Source organism: Cyprinodon variegatus, unplaced genomic scaffold, assembly GCF_000732505.1.
Source record: "Cyprinodon variegatus isolate N-32 unplaced genomic scaffold, C_variegatus-1.0 Scaffold224, whole genome shotgun sequence".
Classification (NCBI taxonomy): Eukaryota; Metazoa; Chordata; class Actinopteri; order Cyprinodontiformes; family Cyprinodontidae; genus Cyprinodon; species Cyprinodon variegatus.
Window position 1 is genome coordinate 658,781 of NW_015150677.1, and position 18,764 is coordinate 677,544.

General features: G+C 36.8%; 2 protein-coding genes across 3 annotated transcripts in view; one reads left to right on the forward strand and one right to left on the reverse strand.

Moving 5' to 3' along the window:
• Positions 1-11,558, reverse strand: part of LOC107088592 (olfactomedin-like protein 2B) — a 13,748-nt gene extending 2,190 nt beyond the window's left edge. The window contains exons 1-8 of one of the 2 annotated variants that reach the window (XM_015380874.1): positions 11,101-11,558; positions 9,133-9,405; positions 8,857-8,964; positions 5,969-6,115; positions 5,658-5,862; positions 5,174-5,587; positions 4,218-4,394; positions 2,586-2,782 (exon numbers count right to left, since the gene is read on the reverse strand). In XM_015380874.1, coding sequence (XP_015236360.1) covers positions 2,586-2,782; positions 4,218-4,394; positions 5,174-5,587; positions 5,658-5,862; positions 5,969-6,115; positions 8,857-8,964; positions 9,133-9,405; positions 11,101-11,331 — 1,752 coding nt within the window. In that variant the 5' untranslated portion in view covers positions 11,332-11,558. Of the gene's footprint in view, positions 1-2,585; positions 2,783-4,217; positions 4,398-5,173; positions 5,588-5,657; positions 5,863-5,968; positions 6,116-8,856; positions 8,965-9,132; positions 9,406-11,100 lie in introns of both variants that reach the window. The other variant, XM_015380873.1, reaches the window with a different exon arrangement.
• Positions 11,559-12,773: 1,215 nt separating this feature from the next.
• Positions 12,774-18,764, forward strand: part of LOC107088595 (protein Niban-like) — an 18,916-nt gene continuing 12,925 nt past the window's right edge. The window contains exons 1-4 of the mRNA XM_015380877.1: positions 12,774-12,912; positions 17,248-17,378; positions 17,524-17,661; positions 17,754-17,871. Coding sequence (XP_015236363.1) covers positions 12,858-12,912; positions 17,248-17,378; positions 17,524-17,661; positions 17,754-17,871 — 442 coding nt within the window. The 5' untranslated portion in view covers positions 12,774-12,857. The remainder of the gene's footprint in view (positions 12,913-17,247; positions 17,379-17,523; positions 17,662-17,753; positions 17,872-18,764) is intronic.

The following is an 18,764-nucleotide window of genomic DNA, read 5'->3' on the forward strand; positions in this document are numbered from 1 at the left end:
AACCTACTGCTTTTCCTACATCAATCAGTATGTTATGATAAACTACGCTTATGAAGGCAGAAACATACAGCAATAAAATATGTTTTTTAAAGATGGATTTGATAGAAAACTGCTATCTAAAACTTACCACTGCAGTAAGTTATAGTGAGTTACAGATTTATGCACTTATTTTCGATTTTGAGCCATTTCTTTTGGCGCTACACCAAAGCTACAGTTTATGTACTTAATACACAATTTTTTTTAAATATATTTTTGTGTTTCTAAATTTATCCTAAATTTTTGTCAGTGTGTTTTTACATTTTCAAAGGGTGTTTTTTAAAGACATTTCTTTCTGTTCATAATTGAATTTGTGCATTTAAAGTAAAGTCTGTAAAATTTCGTCACAGTTTCATTATGATAATAATGGCTTCCTGTTGGCTTCATCAGGCCGTGATCTACAGCTCTCACTGGAGCGGTTCGCAGCGGTGTGTGAAGCAGGCAGGAGAAGGATCAGTGCCTCCAATTCAGAGTCCATGACCTTGAGCCAGAAAAGGGGAAATGGCGTTCTATGGGTCGGGGAGGAAGTCGAAGTCGTAAGTGGAGGAGTTTGGAGGAGTCAGGAGACTTGACCAAAGCACTTCAAACCACATTCAGTCATTCACCCAAGCTACATTTTAGCCACAGGTGCCCTGGGGCTCACTGACAGAAGCAATGCTGCCATACACTTGCACCACCAGTCCCTCTGACCACCATCAGCAGGCAATGCAGGTCAAGTGTCTTGCCAAAGGACACAATGACACTGAAAGCCAGGGTTTGAACTGCCACCCTCTGGTTGCAGGGCGAACTCCTGCATCTGACGCCACTGTCTCCTGAATTTACTGGTCGATCTGCATTCCTACCCTCATCTACGGTCCTGAGTTTTGGGTCATGATCAAAAAAACCAGATCCAAGATACAAGCGGCTGAAATGAGTTTTCTCTGTAGGGTGTCGGGGGTCTCTCTTAGAGGTAGGGGGATAAGCTTAGTCATCCAGAGGCGAATCAGAGTAGAGACAGTAGAGGTGGCTTGGGTATCTGGTTAGGATGCCTCCTGGACGCCACCCTGGTGAAGTGTTCTGGGCATGTCCCACCGGGAGGACATCCAAAGGATGACTAAGGACAAACTGAAGGGACTATCTAGCCTGGGAATGCCTTGGGATTCCCCCTGAGGAGCCGGCCAAAGTAGCGCGGGGAAAGGGAAGCCTTCTTACTAAGGCTGCTAGCCCCACAACCCGACTCCAGATAAGCAGAAGAAGATGGATGAATTTTGAAATTTAACATCAGATGTGGATTAACTTTGGTGACTAACATCTTTAAATGTTCAACTGTCATACAGATTAACTTCATTCAATGAAGAGACAGTTTTGTAGCAACCTTGATTGCAACTTATCAAGGAGTGACCAACAACAGATTCTGAAAGGCTTTACTTTTGAAAGTCCACATCAGATCTTGGTGAACACTGGTGAGTAACATCTATATGTCTTCTACTGAATTAAAAGCTATTCACTGAAAATAAACAGCTTTATAGCAGAATAACTGCAATTTATTTAAAGGGAAGTACACAGAAGTGAATTTGAAGACCTTTAATTTTGAATTTACAAATCAAATATGGTTGACTTTTGGTGAATAACAGCTGGGGATGCTTTACTGTGAAATTATTCTCTGAAAACAAACAGTTTTGTCTCAACATTGAGAGTAACTTAGTTCAAAGTCAGTATTAATAATCAGAACGTATATGCTTTAATTTTGAAATTCGACACCAGAGCTTAATGAACTTCGGTTAGCAGCATATCATAAAATAAAAGTTTTCATGGGAGACAAACATTTTTGCAGTACATTGACAGCAACTTGGTGAAAAGTGAATAGATAGTGATCTAAATTGTCTTAATTGGGAAATTCCAGACCCGATTAAAATTAATGAGTAACATCTGGATGTGTCTAACTGTCATCCAGAAGTGAAACTATTTACTGAAAGCAAACAGTTTTGCTCCAACAATTATTATTTTGAAATTCCCCATCAGATACAGATAGACTTAAATTAGGAACATCTGGAGGTATTTTACTGTTGGCCTTGAGTAAAACTGTTATGTTTTGATAATTATGAAAGCTTGTCAAAGATAAGTGGACATTCTGAGATCATGAAAACACAATTCAGCAGATAAAACAGTGACAGTAAAAAACAAAACAAAAAGACAAAACAAAATATAATATTTGTATTTGCATATTAATATAAGCATAGAAAAATTATTTCAGGAGCAAGAATGAAAGCACTGATTCATGTTGCTTTTATCTTGAAAGCCCAAACCCGAGTTACTACCATAACTCATGCTGTTTATGTGATCTACTAGGTCAAATGAGGGCCGACTTGACTGTCATCTATGAATTGGAGGCCGGCTTAACTTCAGAATGAATATGCTGTGCTCAGGCTGAGGAGGCAGTTTGGTTGAGTCAGTCAGGTCAGATATTGATAACTCTTATGAAAGCACAATTTTCTTTAAACAAATGACTTTTCTTTGTATCTACAAACCCACTGAATTGATATTGACCTCTTACATGAGTGAAAGCTTACTTCAGTTTCTGTCCTGTGAGTTTGCTCCTCCAGGATAGCATCATGGAGCGTTGTCCAAGCAGACACGTATCTGCGTCTCAGGTCAAATCTGATCACATCCCTGCTGAACGCCCGGTTGTAGAAGAACGCTCCATTAAACACTACATGGCCTGTTCCGGTGAAATCGTACGGCAGCTTGTACGAATTACTTGGCTGGCCTGAACAAACACAGCAAATGAAAAAACACTTTTTAGAAATTGAGTAAGTCTAAAGGAACTATATCTGATTCTGAGCAGGATGGGCTGTAAGTCCTGCCCCCCATGGGAAACCCCCCTCTCTACCCCATTTCTTGTATCTGAGAGGCACATATGAAATATAACTAAAGCAGAAAGTATCACGCAGCTAATATGCTAATGAATGCTCATAAAAAATTACGTCTAGCAGAAATACAGTTGGTTTTGAGTCCAAATAGTCTAAGGCAGCAAAGCAAAGCTCTCCACCTGGAGTAAGCTGTGCCGAGATATGCATAAGATTTAATTCTATGTTTGTCACTGTTACTCTTCAAGTCCCTCTTCAACTTTTTTCTCCTTTAAGCCTGTTTAGCAGCCTGTGTGAGCACTGTCAGGCAGTGGAGGTATCACTGCCTCCCTTGATGCTTCGGCAGCCATGCTGTCCTGTTTGTACCTGGAGGAGCTGCTGATTAGCAAAGATTCTGCCCCTTATTGTACAACTGGCAGAGAAAAGCTTTCCTGCGTTGTCCCCATTTCCTGCTTATTCCAATTAAAATAGCCTGTGTCCGCTCTATCACCTGACTAATTAGTTAATTGTTATTGTCTATTATAGTGCTGCAAATCTACATGTCTGCAACCCTATAGACCTACACTGAAAAAAATAATGCAACCATTTTTGGCATTTACTTAATCATATTTAGTTACTTTTACACAATTGTATTAAAGTAACTAAATATAATTAAGTGAATACCAAAAACGGTTGCATTATTTTTTTCAGTGTACATGTCCTAGGCATTATTATGACAATTTGCTGCATTGTTAAAATCCTGCTTTTTTTGTTTGAAACTACCTGTTGCAAAAATTATTTTCAGGCTCAAAAATGACTAAGTAAACACTACAAGGTCAAATATATATTGCTTTATTGGAAGATAGATATGCTTTTTTTTTTTTTATATATTTTTATGTCAGAGTATCTGACTAGGACCCTTGTTGAGTCTCCTTTCCCGAACTTCCCAACCAACGATTGTGGGCACAATTTTCTATCCAAACGTATTATGTTAAGATTTGGACTGTTTGCTAAAAAAGCAAATCTTTAACTTTTAATGACCAAATCACTGATCAAGTTACTGGCAGGTCAAAGACATGTTTCTGGTGATCTCTGATTTTGAATATTTGGTGGTAGTAATACACATTACTGAAGGGCTAAAAGGTACTCACGATAAGTTGCCTTTGCAGAATTCTTTAATAATCGCTGTGTATCAAATCGCTATATCATCAATCTAAAAGGTAATTCACTAGTTTTATTTGATTATCTGATTTACCCATTAACCTCTAGTGTTTTACATGTAACGCTTTAAACTGAACTCAGTTTATTAAAGTTACCTTTTGAGTTATTGGCCTTCCACACACACAATTTATTTACCTGATTTAAAGGTGTCCATGTCTCTAAACTCCAGCAGATTGTTTCCAAAGAGGCCGTTAGTGAGATAGATGACTTTGCCATGGCCACGGGCATCTTTCATCCAGGCACCATCACGGAGACCATAAGAGTTCTGTTGGGCCGGCTCTGAGATGCTCGCTACCGTATCCTTACAGACACCTGCTAGACAAAAAAACAAAACAAAACAAAACAAACACTGGAGTAAAAAAAAAAAAAAAGCATATTCCGAACAACAAAAACATTCCTTCTTACTTTTGCAAATGTTTGTAGTACTTTTAATGAAATTCTGCAAGACTGACCGGGGCAATCCTGAGCTGTTTAGGGTATTAAGTAGCATGTCCAAGAGAGACAAATACATAATAAATATTTGTAATTGTTTCCATAAAAGAAACAGAATATCAAGAGGAACACAACTCCTCATTTCTTTTGATATTAAAAGTTTTTTTTTTAAAGCAACTGTAGTTATGATTATAATTCTAAATGACAAAAAGTATAATATTAACCAAATAAATTGGAAAGCCTATTTATAAAGACATAAAATTCCAATAAAAAATATTGCAACTTACAAAAAAAAAAACCATATTATTCGAGCAACAGGAGGATTAAAGCATTTATTTTTTATTTTTTCAAATTAAAGCAAACAGATCCATTTTAAAAATTAAATATCATGAAAAACATTATGATGACATGTTATCTTTACCCAGGTTTATCATACTGTGTGAATCCCTCACTGCCCCATGCCTGGGCAGTACCCTATTAACATGTATGATACTTCTGTTCTCCCACACAGCAGATACTGGTATATTCCAGTTTATACACCGTAAGCTGCAAACTAACATCAGTAGTTTAAACCTGATCTTTAATTCTGCCCACTTTAACTCCAGCTATTATAACTTAATCTACTATGATCATATTTTGGATAGTCGGTTTGACTCTACCTGGCTTCTTTGTGGTTTTGGGTTGGTCAGCGGGGCTCTCCGTCCAGCTGAGGCGGCTTCTGGATCTTGGTTGAAGGGTTGTTGTCGGATTGGAATTACTGGGTGGATGGATATTCGTATCTGTGGTGTGTCGAGTGACAGGTGTGGTGTAGAGAAAATCTCCTTTCTTAGTTGGAAGTTTGCTTTGGTTCGTCCGTCCTGGAGTTGTAGGGTTAATTTTATCAGTCACTTTGATGATTAAGGGAGTTGACTTAGTTGGAGCTGCTTGTTTGCTGCTGGTTGATGGAGCTTTAGGCTGATGGGTGAGTGAAGAGTTGCTCAGAACTTTCGATTTGGGCTCATTGTTTGGTTTTAAAGGAAGTGATGGACTTCTGGTCACAGTTGGTAACTTCAAGTCTTTTTGGGTTAAAACAGCTAGAAGGCAAATAAAGAAGATATAAGATTGGTCCTGAAAATGTTAGAAATGCTCTCTTGTGCCACTTACTATTCTTTCCTCTCCCTGTGTTTTGGTTGTTCTCTTCTTTCTCTTTGAAGCTGTCTTCATCTGCCTTGTAGAAGGTCACTCCCCTAATAAGCATATTGTTCTTGTCTTTGACTGTACTTTTAGTTTCAGTCTCATTCTTAGATGGCTGCTGTTGCACCTGACCATCTTGCTGTTGGACTTTCTTTATTTGACCTTCAGGATTTTTCTGCAAAAAAAAAAAACAACAAAATAATTTTTTTTATTTTTACATTTCAGCTACAATAGCAAGATTTCTGATAAAATAGTTTGATTTACTTTTTTTTTTTTTATACCTGCTTTTGGCCGGAGGCAGCAGCCCCAGATCGCTCCAAGTCATTGGTTTTCTTTTTCTTAGGCTGAACCTTTTTATCTTTGTCTTTATTTTTTTCCTTCACGCGCTCTTTCTCTCTTGTCCTTTCAGTGAAATTCCTTGAGAAAACCTGTGGCATACAAAAAAGCTCACTTGAAGAGCGAGTCTGGCAGAAAATCTTTAGAAAAGCCAAGGTTTTTAAAAGTTATGGTATGAAATCGGATAAAATGTTCCTGCAATCTCTACCTAAAATGACATTTATTTAAGAGCAAAAAACAAAAAACAAATAATGAAATCCCTTATATAATTTTAAACATATGTGCACTTTATTTAAAGGCTAGCATATCAGCCAGTTTCACCCTTCCTTTGCCAGGGCAGATAAAAGGCCTACTAACTCACCTGTTTATAATAATTGTGTTACTCTAGCAACAGAAAAAGAAAAGATATTAACTATAAGCAATAAGTGCATAAGAACTACTGACTCTACTAAAGAAAAAATCAACAAAGATGTCTAAAAAGCTGCAAAAGATCCGTTAAAACTCATTTAAAGGCAATTTTTGCAATGTGATGTGCTCTACAATATAGCAGCAAATAGATTCCTGGTTTAAAGACAAAACTAACAATAACACAGTGAGTTGTTCTAACAGGACAATGGTCCCAGATACACATAGAAAATAGTTTTGGAGTGGATAAAGCAGGCTGACATTAACCTTCTGGAATGGCCACAATCTCAACCCCATTGAAAATTTGTGGGCTGTGCTTCAAAGCTGGGCCTCTGCCAGAAACCAACCAATTTACATGAACTCTGCCAATTCTGCCAATGAGGCTGGAAAAATATCCAGGAAGAATTATGCCAGAAGCTTGTATGGGGCTTCCAAAACCCCCTACATTTCTCTGCAACTTGCTGAGGGACATTTGACCAAATACTAGTGCATTCATCTTTGCAGTGCATATAGCTTCACCTCTGTGTGGATTGCAGGAAATCCCCAACAAACTCTAAATTACGCAATTCTTGCTTTTTAAGTTAAAAAATGTCCTTGCTGTCTAAAAGTAACTGCACAATAGAAAAGAAATAATTAAAAAATGCTATAACAAAAGCTCATCTAAGCTTCTTATCTGAGCTGTACAGTAGATCCACAAGCTTTTCAGTTTTTCACTTGTTATATAATTAATCTGAACTGTATGCCCCATTAGCTACCAAAGTAAAAGACAAAAACAGATTTTTTAGATTTTTTTAGTTTGGGCTCATATATTAAAAAGAAAAGAAAAACTAAACCAAATGTATTGACAGTCATTATTACAATGACACCCTCTATAAGCCGATTCAATTGATTAAAGGAGATTTTAAATGGAGGATGTGTGTTTACAAAAGGTGTCACTGCTTAAGGGGCAAAAACCAAACAATCAGTTTATAGGATAATCTGTAGATCTTTAAGAACACATTTTTGGAGCAAATGCACTGAAAAACTCTGTGTTCTGTATTATCTGGGAATGGAAGAAGTTTGAGACCACATTTGACCATTGTCCTTAAGTCAGATCACAAAAATTAACTGAATAATCACAGATAAACATCCATGGTTTAAGAGGTGCTGAATAAAACAATAATTACTAAGGCAGACCAGTGTGTGGAGATGAAGAACCATCCAACAAGTGAACTTTCTCTAATACAGTCTATCAGGCCTTCATGGTGAATGGACAGACCTCCACTGATTAAACTAGGGCTGCAAATAAAAATTATTTTGCTAATCAATTAATCTGCCGATTATTCTTTCGATTGACTGATCAGATGGGGAAATGTTCCTAAAAGAAGATTTTATACAGATGTCAGGCCTTCCTAATCACTGTCACCTGGTAAACATTGTATTCCCTGTGCAGCATGGAGATGGAAGCATCATGATGAGAGGAGATTTTTCTGAGGCAGAACTGGGGACTAGTGCAGCAGACAGGAGGATATGAGGGCGGGACTAGATCTGGAGGCTGTTCAGAGTTCTTTGCATCTCAGACCGAGCAAACAATTCATTTTAATACACAACATTGACTTGAGCACACAGAAGGTACTTCAGGAGGGGTCTACGAATCTTCTTCAGTGGCCTGGGTTAAAAACTAAGAGTGGAAAACTTGTTAGAAACTTCTTAAAGCAGACTTTATCTCTATTATAGTTAAGAAAAAGCTATGAAGTCTTCAGTGCATGCGGTTTTACCTCTGCAAGGTTATTTTTTTAGGAGAGTTTGTGTTTGTCACTCTAACTTTAAAGGTAATGAATGGATTTTAATGATTTTTTTTGATCAGATAAAATTTTGGTGATGATCCAGATCATAATCTGGAAACAGGATTTTAAAAACAAATTCTTTAACATTATAAAATAAGGATATTTTACGGATCAAGCAGTTCCCCACTAAACCAGAGGGTGGCAGCAGTGACTATTGGCTGTTCACTGTTGGTTTGTTAGCACAATCAGTTGAAAAATTATGAACAGATGAATGGAATTTTTTTTACCAGAGGTTTACCTCATGCCAAGCAATAAATTTAAATGATCCAGATCACGTGCAAGTTTTAGCATCATAAGCCACAATTTGGGGCAAATTTTGCAGCTTGGTGGAGGTCTGCGTTCTCTAAGTGCTTTTCTAGTTGTTTTTGTTTTTAACTAAATCGACAAACATTTTAAACAAACATTTTTAAGTCTGTGATTTTGGGATGTTATGTGTCAAACTTTGAGGAAAAAAAATTATTGTATCCATTTTTGAAGAAAGCCGTACCATAACACTTTGTCCTACTTTTAGTATACGATCAGCCTGAAGCTTTCTTGATCAGAAAAACAATACAGGGCTGTAATCCTTGAAGTATGACACCATTTAGATTGAGTTCACTCACCTTCTCTAGGTTATCCACCCTAGATAGCAGTTTTGTGGTCACAGAGTTAAGCTTTAACAAATCCATTCCATATAGAGAGCCTTCTAATAAGTCAATGATGGTTGCCAGCTTGGAAAAGACAAACACAAAAATAAATGTCAGAAGATTAATGAAGAACATCCTTACTCATAACCCAGGGCTACTGGTGTGAGATAAAAAAGATTCTATCAAAAACAACATCACTCTATATCAATGTTTGCCACACCAAGCATGAAGGTGCTACCAGTGTGTTTCTACCTTTATGTCGTCTTTGCTTGCTTCCTGTAACTTTTTAAACCTGTACTCTCCCTCGCAGGGGTTAACGGCCGAAGGAGGAGCCATGCACACACACTTCTTACAGTCTGTTCCCTTGGTGATTGTTTCCACGGTGTAAAAGTCCTGGGAGAGTGATGCTGGATCTGTGTCACGAAGGCTGCTACAATCAGAGCGTTTGATTGGTCGGACTACACATCGGCACACACAGTCGGACCCAGACGACTCTGTTTTAACTTTGTCATAGTCTCCAAGCAGCTGAAAAGAGGAAAAACATTTTTTTTAAAATACCCGTCAGTTTGTGAAGCAGAATCATAGAGATTATAACCTAAAAAATAAAAAAGTAAACTGCAGAACTATCAGTGCTTTACAGCTGCTGCAGCGATGAGCCTCTTCTGAAATGAAAGCTACAGCAATTCACAAAAAAAGCAGGTTTTCTTGGTTTGGAGCTCTTGCAGCTGGAAAGATGTTACATAACCGGCTGCCAGATGGATGCAAACTGCTACCATAATGTGGGCCGATGGACAAACTCACAAACATTGGTGTTTCCAGTCATTTAAACTAGGGTTTGGATTTGTTTAAAAGAAATAATAATTAAGTTCTGACCTTCTTTTTAAGTAATAAGTGATGAGACTAAAGAAACTCCTAATCCTGAAATAGGAAAAACTAAAGCATGTGTTCTGTGGAAAAAAAAAAAAAAAAAAAGCTTTGCTATAAGATTGATGGATTAAATGATGCCTCATGCAGAAAGGAAAGTAAAACATTTAATTGCTCTAACTTTATAGACATGTGATATGAAGAAACATATCTTAAAAGTATGATATAATTACGTTTTCTCTTGAATCTTGGTGTAGACTTTGACTCAAGCATTCTAACACATAATTATGTTTCTATCTAAACAAAAGGAATCAAACTCCAGTCCTGCAACCATAAGCTGTGATTGGTCTTCAACACACCTCAATGATATAGTGAATTTGCTATAACTTTCTTGCACATCTAAATTTGCGGGACAACTGCTCCAGGACTGTTGTTTGACACTCCTGATCTTAACCACACCACTGCTGCTTTGGCTGCACATCTGGGCTTATTTTCCTGCAGGAAGATGAACTTCCACCCAAGTTTCAAGTCTTTTGCAACCCTCTTATAGGCTGTTTCCCTGCTGCATGAAAGAGCACATCCACACTATGGTGCTTTCACCATCAGATATCACTGCAGGATTTTTGGGGTAATGTGCCTAATTTGTTAATTTGAATGAAGACCAAGCTCACAGTATTTGTCTCCTCTAAAATACCTTTTTCCACATGGTCTCAGTTTTCTCTATGATGCGTGTAGCAGACTTAAAACAACCCCATAGAGACCCAATATACTAGAATGTATAACTCATAGTTAGTCTTTTAACAAGTTCTTCCATCTGAGCTGTGAACCTTTTCAACTCCTCAAGAGATATCATGGGTCTTTTGGCAGCTTCACTGATTATTGCTCTCCTTGCCAATAAGCCTATTAGGAGGTTGAGGTCTGCAGAGCAAACATGTTTTTTCAATTTTGCATGATGAAACTAAGCTCTGTGTGATATGAAATGCAAAACCTATAAATATTTTTTAATCCTGTTATCCAAACCCAACTTTATCCTCAACATTTCTGGCATAATCCTTGGTCTAAGCTGTGTCCCCCCATAGGGAAGGGGGTATGTCAAAGGAGCTGAATATAAACATTATACAATTATATAAATCTGTTTTTTTATTTGTAGAAAAATACACTTTTTTTTTCTTTTCTTTTTTTAGTAATAAGGTTGATATTTCACATAAAATCCTCCCCAAAAATACATCAAAGTTTGCAGTGATAATGTTTCAAACTATTTGAGGTGCATTAAAATTGATGTAATACATATTTTGTGGTTGAATTGAAATGAAGAAAAAAGGTTTGTTGGATAATATCTGCGTAAAAGAAACTAACCTGGCTTATTATATTCTCCTGGTTGTCCAGCTCTTCCTCCAGAGGCTCACTGGTGGGCTGCAAACTCCCAGCTGGAGCGACTCTCCCATCTCTGTCCTCAGTCCTTCCAGGAGAAGAGGCCCCTCTGTCCGGCTTACCGAGGGTCCTGGGACCGGAGGGGTCCAGACCATCCAGTCCGCGTCCAGCGCAGCAAAAAACCACCAGGGTCATTATGCGCCACATCCTCCACATAAAAACACTAAATGTTTCCAGGTAATTATTAGTGGCACTTATCTGATAGAAATTGATTATTATATAAATAAAAACGCATCCAGGAAGTTTATCAGGAAAACAGTTTGATTTCCAAAAAGCTTAAAAGTATAGTTTGGATTAATTTGAAACGGTCTACTGTTAATAAACCGTATTAAAGATACGAAAACACAAAGTTGAGAGAAACATATAATAAAAAAAGGAATTTGGGTGTAATATATATAAAAAAGAAACTAAATCAGATTTTTTTTCCCTTTTCTTTTGGCTTTCCCTGTGTGAAATGAGGAGCCTGGTGGGTCCATACGGTCCGGACTGAGTCTGAAGGACGAACCAGGTTTGCTCACATCAAACACTGTGTAAATACTGCCAGCCAATCAAAACAGGCCTCTCATTACCGAGGATAAAACAGACCCTCTGATTGGTCAAAGGCGAGGAGGTATGACTAATAAATTCACATACTTATATAAAAAATAGCATTCTTTTTTAATAAATAGATTATTCACACATAGCTTCTACTACAATAAATACATAAATAGTTTGAAATATATAAAATAAAATCATAAAAGATGCAGTGCAAACAAAATGTTTACACAGAAAGTACTGGATCTTAGTAATAACTGAGGTTTTATGTTTTTGAAAATGTTTTTTCTCGTTCTATGTGACCCACAACTGTTTATGAGGAAATTTAAAAAACAAAAAAATAAAACAATATAATATTATGATTAGTGAACACAATTACTAAACAGTGTTTAGTCAGTGTAGACCTATCACTTAAAATTCCCCCAATTAACCCAAAATAAAGTTCAGATGTTGTTGAACTTTTTTTTTTTTTTTTTGTAATACGGAGACAGTTATGCACACACACACACATACACACCCACAATGCAACCATTTTTGGCATTTACTTAATCATATTTAGTTACCTAAACACATTTTTCTCATGTTAGGAGGGTAAGACATAAAACAGTTGTGTTAAAGTAACTAAATTAAGTATTTTTTTATCTTTTTCAGTGCACATACTTTTGTCATACTGCAACAGATATCACATAAACTAAAATCATTTTGATGCATCACACACTAAAGAGCAAACAAGAGTTAAAGGGAAAAATAATCTGATATATTAGAAATTAACCCGATCAAACCAACATGCTTCTAAACTAAACTGTAATCTTTATTTTTTCTGCAGCTGTGACACTATTCCACTATTCCTTATTACATGTAAGGTTTGTCATAATAAGACGTTTATTTAAAACAAGTCCATTCACCAGCAGGTGGCCCTGCAAGGATAGCTGTGACATTTAAGTTTGATGCCCTGTTGACATAATTTACCTCACACCCCGCCCAACTACCCCCCCCACACACACACACACAGAAGAGAGGAAATGAGCTGAGCTCAAAACTTCTTGACACTTAGAGCAAATCACTCAGTTGACATGTGCTCCTGTGCACTCTGCTCATCTATATTCAGTTAATGCAGCTCCTGTAGACAAGATAATAAAGCATACAGCATGGGAGCATCTTCTTCTGGATTACTAGATGAGGCCAAAATCAACCACATCAAAGGTAACTAAGATCATTTACTTCCTATTTTAAATTTTTTTAGGTGTTTACAACTTCTTGACTGGCTCCGACGCTGCGCATGCGACTTACCTTCTGGGAGAAATAGCAGCTGAGCAAATAGGAGAGATGATAAACAGAAAGCAGAGAAATGAGTGCTGCAGGGATGAACTTTGTTATACTTAAGAGGTGGTTGCAGAAGAGAGAGAGCTACGCTTTTAGTCAGCAAATAATTGTAAAAACAGCAAAAGTAATAAAACATAAAATATTTTAAAGATATTTTTTATTTTGAAAACATGTTCTTTTTTTTACTTTTATCTTCACAGTTTTATTTATTTCATTTTATAGATATGAAATGAGATATTTAATAAGCAACCTAAGTCAAATTATGCTTCTTAAAGCCACTTAATATCAACTCTCAGTAGTTCTGGAGCATAAAGAATTCACCCAGAGTGACGGCTTGGTGAGATCATAAGAGAAAGTTTTACTACTTTTGACTTTAGTGGAAAACTTTTAGCGAAGAGGCACACAGGAAATGTGGGGAGGGGTGTGACATGTCAGCAAAGGTACCCAGAATTACACCAAGGCCACTGCTGTTGCATTGCCCCCGCTTTAACCACCAATATGACTTTAGTTTGATCTTATCTAAAAGCAGAGAGAATCGACTAAAAATGGAAACAGATTATTAATGATTTTTTTTACCTTTAAATCCAACATGTTCTTTTAATGGGAAACTTTTGTCCATTTCTCCATGTGTGCATTCCTATACTGGTTATCAGCTCAGACACATCCTGTCACTAATCTTCCCTGCGAAGTAGAATGTAATTACAGCTATTTCCAACTATTATATTATTATGGGTTGTCTGATCTTTGTCTGTGTATTCTTGTGTTTGGGTCAGTTTGTAAGATGAAAGTCGGACTGACCCAAAGATCAGTCACAGAGTGGGCGGAATTTAAACAAGAGATCATGACAAATCTACCCTCAAACAAATCATTAGAGCACGGACAAGAGATCTGACACATCGTTCCTACCAAGATCAACAAAGTGGATTGGATTCTAACCCAATAACTACTATCAAGACTCACTTTAATTGGGAAGACGAGGAAAAGATTAATCTTATATCAATAAAAACAAAGCAAAGAAGTGCCTAGTAAATATGCCATGGCAGGCTTCAGAAGGCATGATATGAACTTTAGGGTATCAAACAAAGTAAATTAATTGTATAGCTGTCAGATGAAATAAAAAAGACATAACTGGAAGTTTAATTATAGTTTTTTTTCTGTTCAAAAGGCTAATTTGTAATTGAATAAAACAATTTATAGAAGGTGTGTCTGATTTTCGAAAATTCTGCGTTAGGCGAATGAATCAAAAATAAGTTCAATTAAAAGTTACTTCATTCATTCAAAGAGGACTTTGAAATGTTGCTCATATTTAAGGGTTTTCTTAAATTAGTTGTTTAGATTCTAATGGTTGAAGGCAGGAATAATTTGGAGATTCTTGTTGTACAACAGTCTTTTGGAGAAGAAATACAGGGATCCATTATGGTAGCTATTTTATGAAAAAATTAAATACTTTCTAAAATACTCCAGCAGAGATAAAAACAATAAATCAGAGCTTCTAGAGGTGTTTGCAGAACAGATCAGCATGTTGAGCTTATTTAAGCAGATCACTCTCTCCACAGTAGACTTATGGAAGATATGAGGAGGATGCTCAGGGCTGTCCGTAGTGTTATTCCTTTTATCAAAAATTCTACTTAATAAAATCAAAGATGGAGAACATTAAGTATCTTTTCAATTAGGAAAACATTTAAAAATTTATTTTCTAATCATCCTGTTCCCTTTATGTTAACAAGCATCAGGAAGTAATAATTCTAAGATGAATTTTGGTTGGTTTAAATTATGAAGCTGTGAACAGAGTCTTATCATTTATAATGGGAATAAGTTCAGAAATTTAATGTAGGTCTACTGAGAAGCCCAGGTTTTGGAAGATGCCTTTTCACTTTATGCACACTAGATTTGCTGTAGTGTTGCATCAGTGCAGATTTCTAATTATATGCCGATGTTCCAGCTTTTATCTGTTGCTGGAAGGACATTGTTTCTATTTCAATATAGCCGTGTCTCTATTTGGAGTTTATTGAAGCATTGTAAAAAGGAAAATGATATCAATAAAGGGTTGTTTTCCTCACCAAGAATGAGAACATTGACAAACAGTAATAATATAAAAAAGAAAGATGATAAAACAATTTTTACGTAATTTTTAAGTAAAACGTAAAAGCAATCAACTTTGATTAATCAGTGACTAACTCAGCTGAAAATAACTGAACGCACTCAAGCATTCCCACCAAAGTGTCATTTATTTTTTCAAACACAGCACCAGTATCTCAGACAGGAAGTTCATCAGATTACATCGCTGTCATGTGTTTATGTATCTGCATATCATGAACTCTGAAATATTCCTTAAATTCCTTCATTTTAAACTTACTTATAAATGCTTCTTTTATGCTTGCGGATCTTCATGTTATTTTCAATCAATATATTTGGCTTCACTTTTTTCTCATTGATGTTTTGTTGCTCTTTAAACATAAAATAATAAAATCCTTCAACATTATCATTTTAATCTTATGGTCTCACGGCCCTTTTCTTGTTAATGCACGATCAGAGCAGTGAACATATATTTCTGAATGATTGCCATCTTTCTCTGCTTTATCTAAAGCTATTTTGTTTTATTGTAAATTACTTAGTTGCTTTCGACATTCTTTACATCGTTAATACATTTATGCAAAAGAAGCTCAACTAGGTACAGGAATAGTTAACATGCTCATAGCTATAGAATCTAAGAGCTTTTAAAATTTAAAAAATTTTGCCCTGAACAAATAAACTAGTAAATAACTTAATAAATACACATATGTTGGGCTTTTTTTTTGTAGCATGCAGGATGCTTCATTTTAGGGCAACTGATTTAGGTCATTTTACCTGTAGTTGGTTAACGCTTGATTAAACAGGTCGAACAGGTTAAAACCTTGCGTGACATATTTTGTTAAGGAGCACATCCTTCAGACCATCATGTTTGTTTTTCTGAAAGTTACTACTGAAAGTAGTAAAGTAACATCTACTAGCAAAACTGTAAAATGCCACCAAATAAATACCTGCCAGCTCCGATGTGTGAGGAAGGTATAATGAAGTAATCAGTGTGCAGCTAATGGGATGGCTCTCCAGAATAAAAAAAATGCGATCCTGAAGACTAAAAAGACTTTTTGATTTTTTTAAATTATTGCCCAAAAAGCCAAAATGTTGGAATTGACTAAATAAAAGGTATAAAGTTGCATCAGTTAGTATTTTCAAGTAGTCCCATCTTGGTCATTAAGAAGATTTAAAGGTAGAACTGTCATGGAAGGATAAATGTGCTAAGGTTGAATCTGAGAAACTCACACGAAGAGAAAAGACAATTAGGAGAAATTTATTGATACAATTACTTTGTCTTTGGCGCTCAGACCTCAGCAGGAAACATAGAGCTTAATTTTGATAGATATGCATGAACAGGAGCAAAGAATAGGGCTGTTTCCACCAGGGCCTGAAACTGGTAGTGGAGTGGAGATAGATGAAGTTGGTCAGTCTGTAGACTGCTGGTTAGTGAGACGGTCTGCTGAGCTTTATGGGGAGATCCAGTGGATTGCGTGAGCTGATACTAGAGCTTCACTCAGGGACCTGGAAGATGGAAGTCCAGTTGGATAACACAGGCTGAGAGAACCTGTCCATGATGAGCAAGCATGAAGTGACAGTGGAGAGGAAAAACTCCCCGTTGGGAAGAAACCTCTGGCAGAACCAGGCTCAACATGGCAGTCTTCTGCCAGACCGGTTGAGATCAGACAGGGAAAGCAGTAAGAGTTCGGGAGGAATGACACTCTGATGAAGCTTTAGCTACGATGGTGGAGGAGGGGCTGGAGGTGGGTTGAAACGATGTCATCTGAATGAAGTCACAGCGTATCCGCCGCCTGCGCACAGGAGCAGACAAGTACAGACAGGAGGCCTTTTGAGATGAACTTTGGATGCCGATTGGCTTTCGTGGAGGCATTGTTCAAAGCTGATTGGCTGTGTCGCAGATGGATGAAGGAAAACAATCAGTTCCTTCAGTCGAACTTCAGCCTAGGCTCCATAGAATACATGCATCAGGGCACCCGTTATAATAAATTATTGAGAGACAAAAATGCAAGAAAATATCTTTAATCATTAAAAATTTGAAAAAATATCTGATTATCTTGAGAGCCCATTTTCAGCCTTTCTATCAATTATTTTCTATTTTCTAGAATCTGACCAGAACTGAGTCTCTTTATTTGTTTGCAGGGCTCGTTGACAGCACCTTTCAGAGCTTCAGTGGGATTTACAGGCAGCAGTACTCTGTATCCTACCTTGGACACATCCACCAGGAGGTGGAGCCTAAAAAGGAGGGGAGAGGCTTTTTGCTCACACAAAGGGTAAGAGCTGAGACTATCTACATATCCAATCAGTACATTTTAGCTTCACACTTACTGCCCTATGTTTGTTCCTCTGTCCATTCTATGAACTTTTTATGTTTTATAAGTAGTTGAAAAGTTCTTGTGTCTTTGTGTTTCTGTGAAGCCAAAAACTGATGGAGATGAGGTGCTGTACCAGGGAGGTGTTAAATTCTCCTGCTGGGATGAGCAGGGAAAGAAATGTAGAGAGAGATATGCTGTCCTAAAGAGAGACTATAAAGTGGAAATACATGATAGCATGGAGGTAAAAAAAACAAAAACAACATTAGATAAAGAATTTGTCTTATTTGCATTAAATATGATTAAAGTGTTTTGCTTCGTGTTGTTATTATCAAGACTTTTAGTCGTGGATCTGCTCCTAAACTGGTCCTGCAGCCAGCAGGAGGAGTTGTGTTCACCACTGAGGAGGAGTCGAGAGAATACCTGGAGAAAGCCTGTGCTGGTTTACTCAACGGTACGAAATCAAACTTTATCTTACAGTTAGCTTCTGCCAAATCACCACAAATTGCTAATGAAAAAGCAAGATATAAGTATAATGGAAGTCATAAATTACTACAATGTAAAATAAATAAGATACAATACATTATTTTCGCATTCTAGGCTAGTAAAACCAGAAAAAAAAAATATATATATATACCGTATATATAAAATGTAGACAGATCAGCTTCAATTCTGAATTAAGATGTAAGGAAATAAATTTGTAGGATTATGCAAAGTTAACTTGATTTATATTTATACAAACTTTACTGTAATTTCGATGCATAAAGCTTTTCAACAGGGAATTAGCAGCTTACAACAGTGAAATGAACATTACCATTTATGAAGTGCAGCATTGATCAGAATATGAACAGTGTAGGAGAAAAGGGAAACCAGTTTAAAGTTATGGTGCAAAAGGCATTGATATGGAAAGCTTCAGTGCAGTGCAAATAAATAAATATGGTCCAAAATGCAGTAGAACATTGAGTTGTGTCCTATTTAAAGTGATTAGGAAAAAAGTCAGCCATGTTTGTAGTGCAGATATGATGTTTACAAGTGTGATGGAGAGTCTTGATTAGTTTAAACAGTTCAACAGTCTGATGGCCGAGGGGAAAAAGCTGCTGCAGAACCTGCTGGACCTGCAGCGACTGATACTCGGATGCATCAGTTAACTGACGTCAGATCAGAAAAATGCATGCCACATTAAAAAATAAAACATGAAATTCACAATAGTAAAAAATAGAAATATTGACTTTTCCAACTCAGATGAAAGCAATCATAAAAGCTGTGCATAGATTCATACTTAGATATGTGTAAGTTTGAATCAGATGCTAGAAATTCTGCTTGCTCAGATGCGTCGGTGGCGGTAAA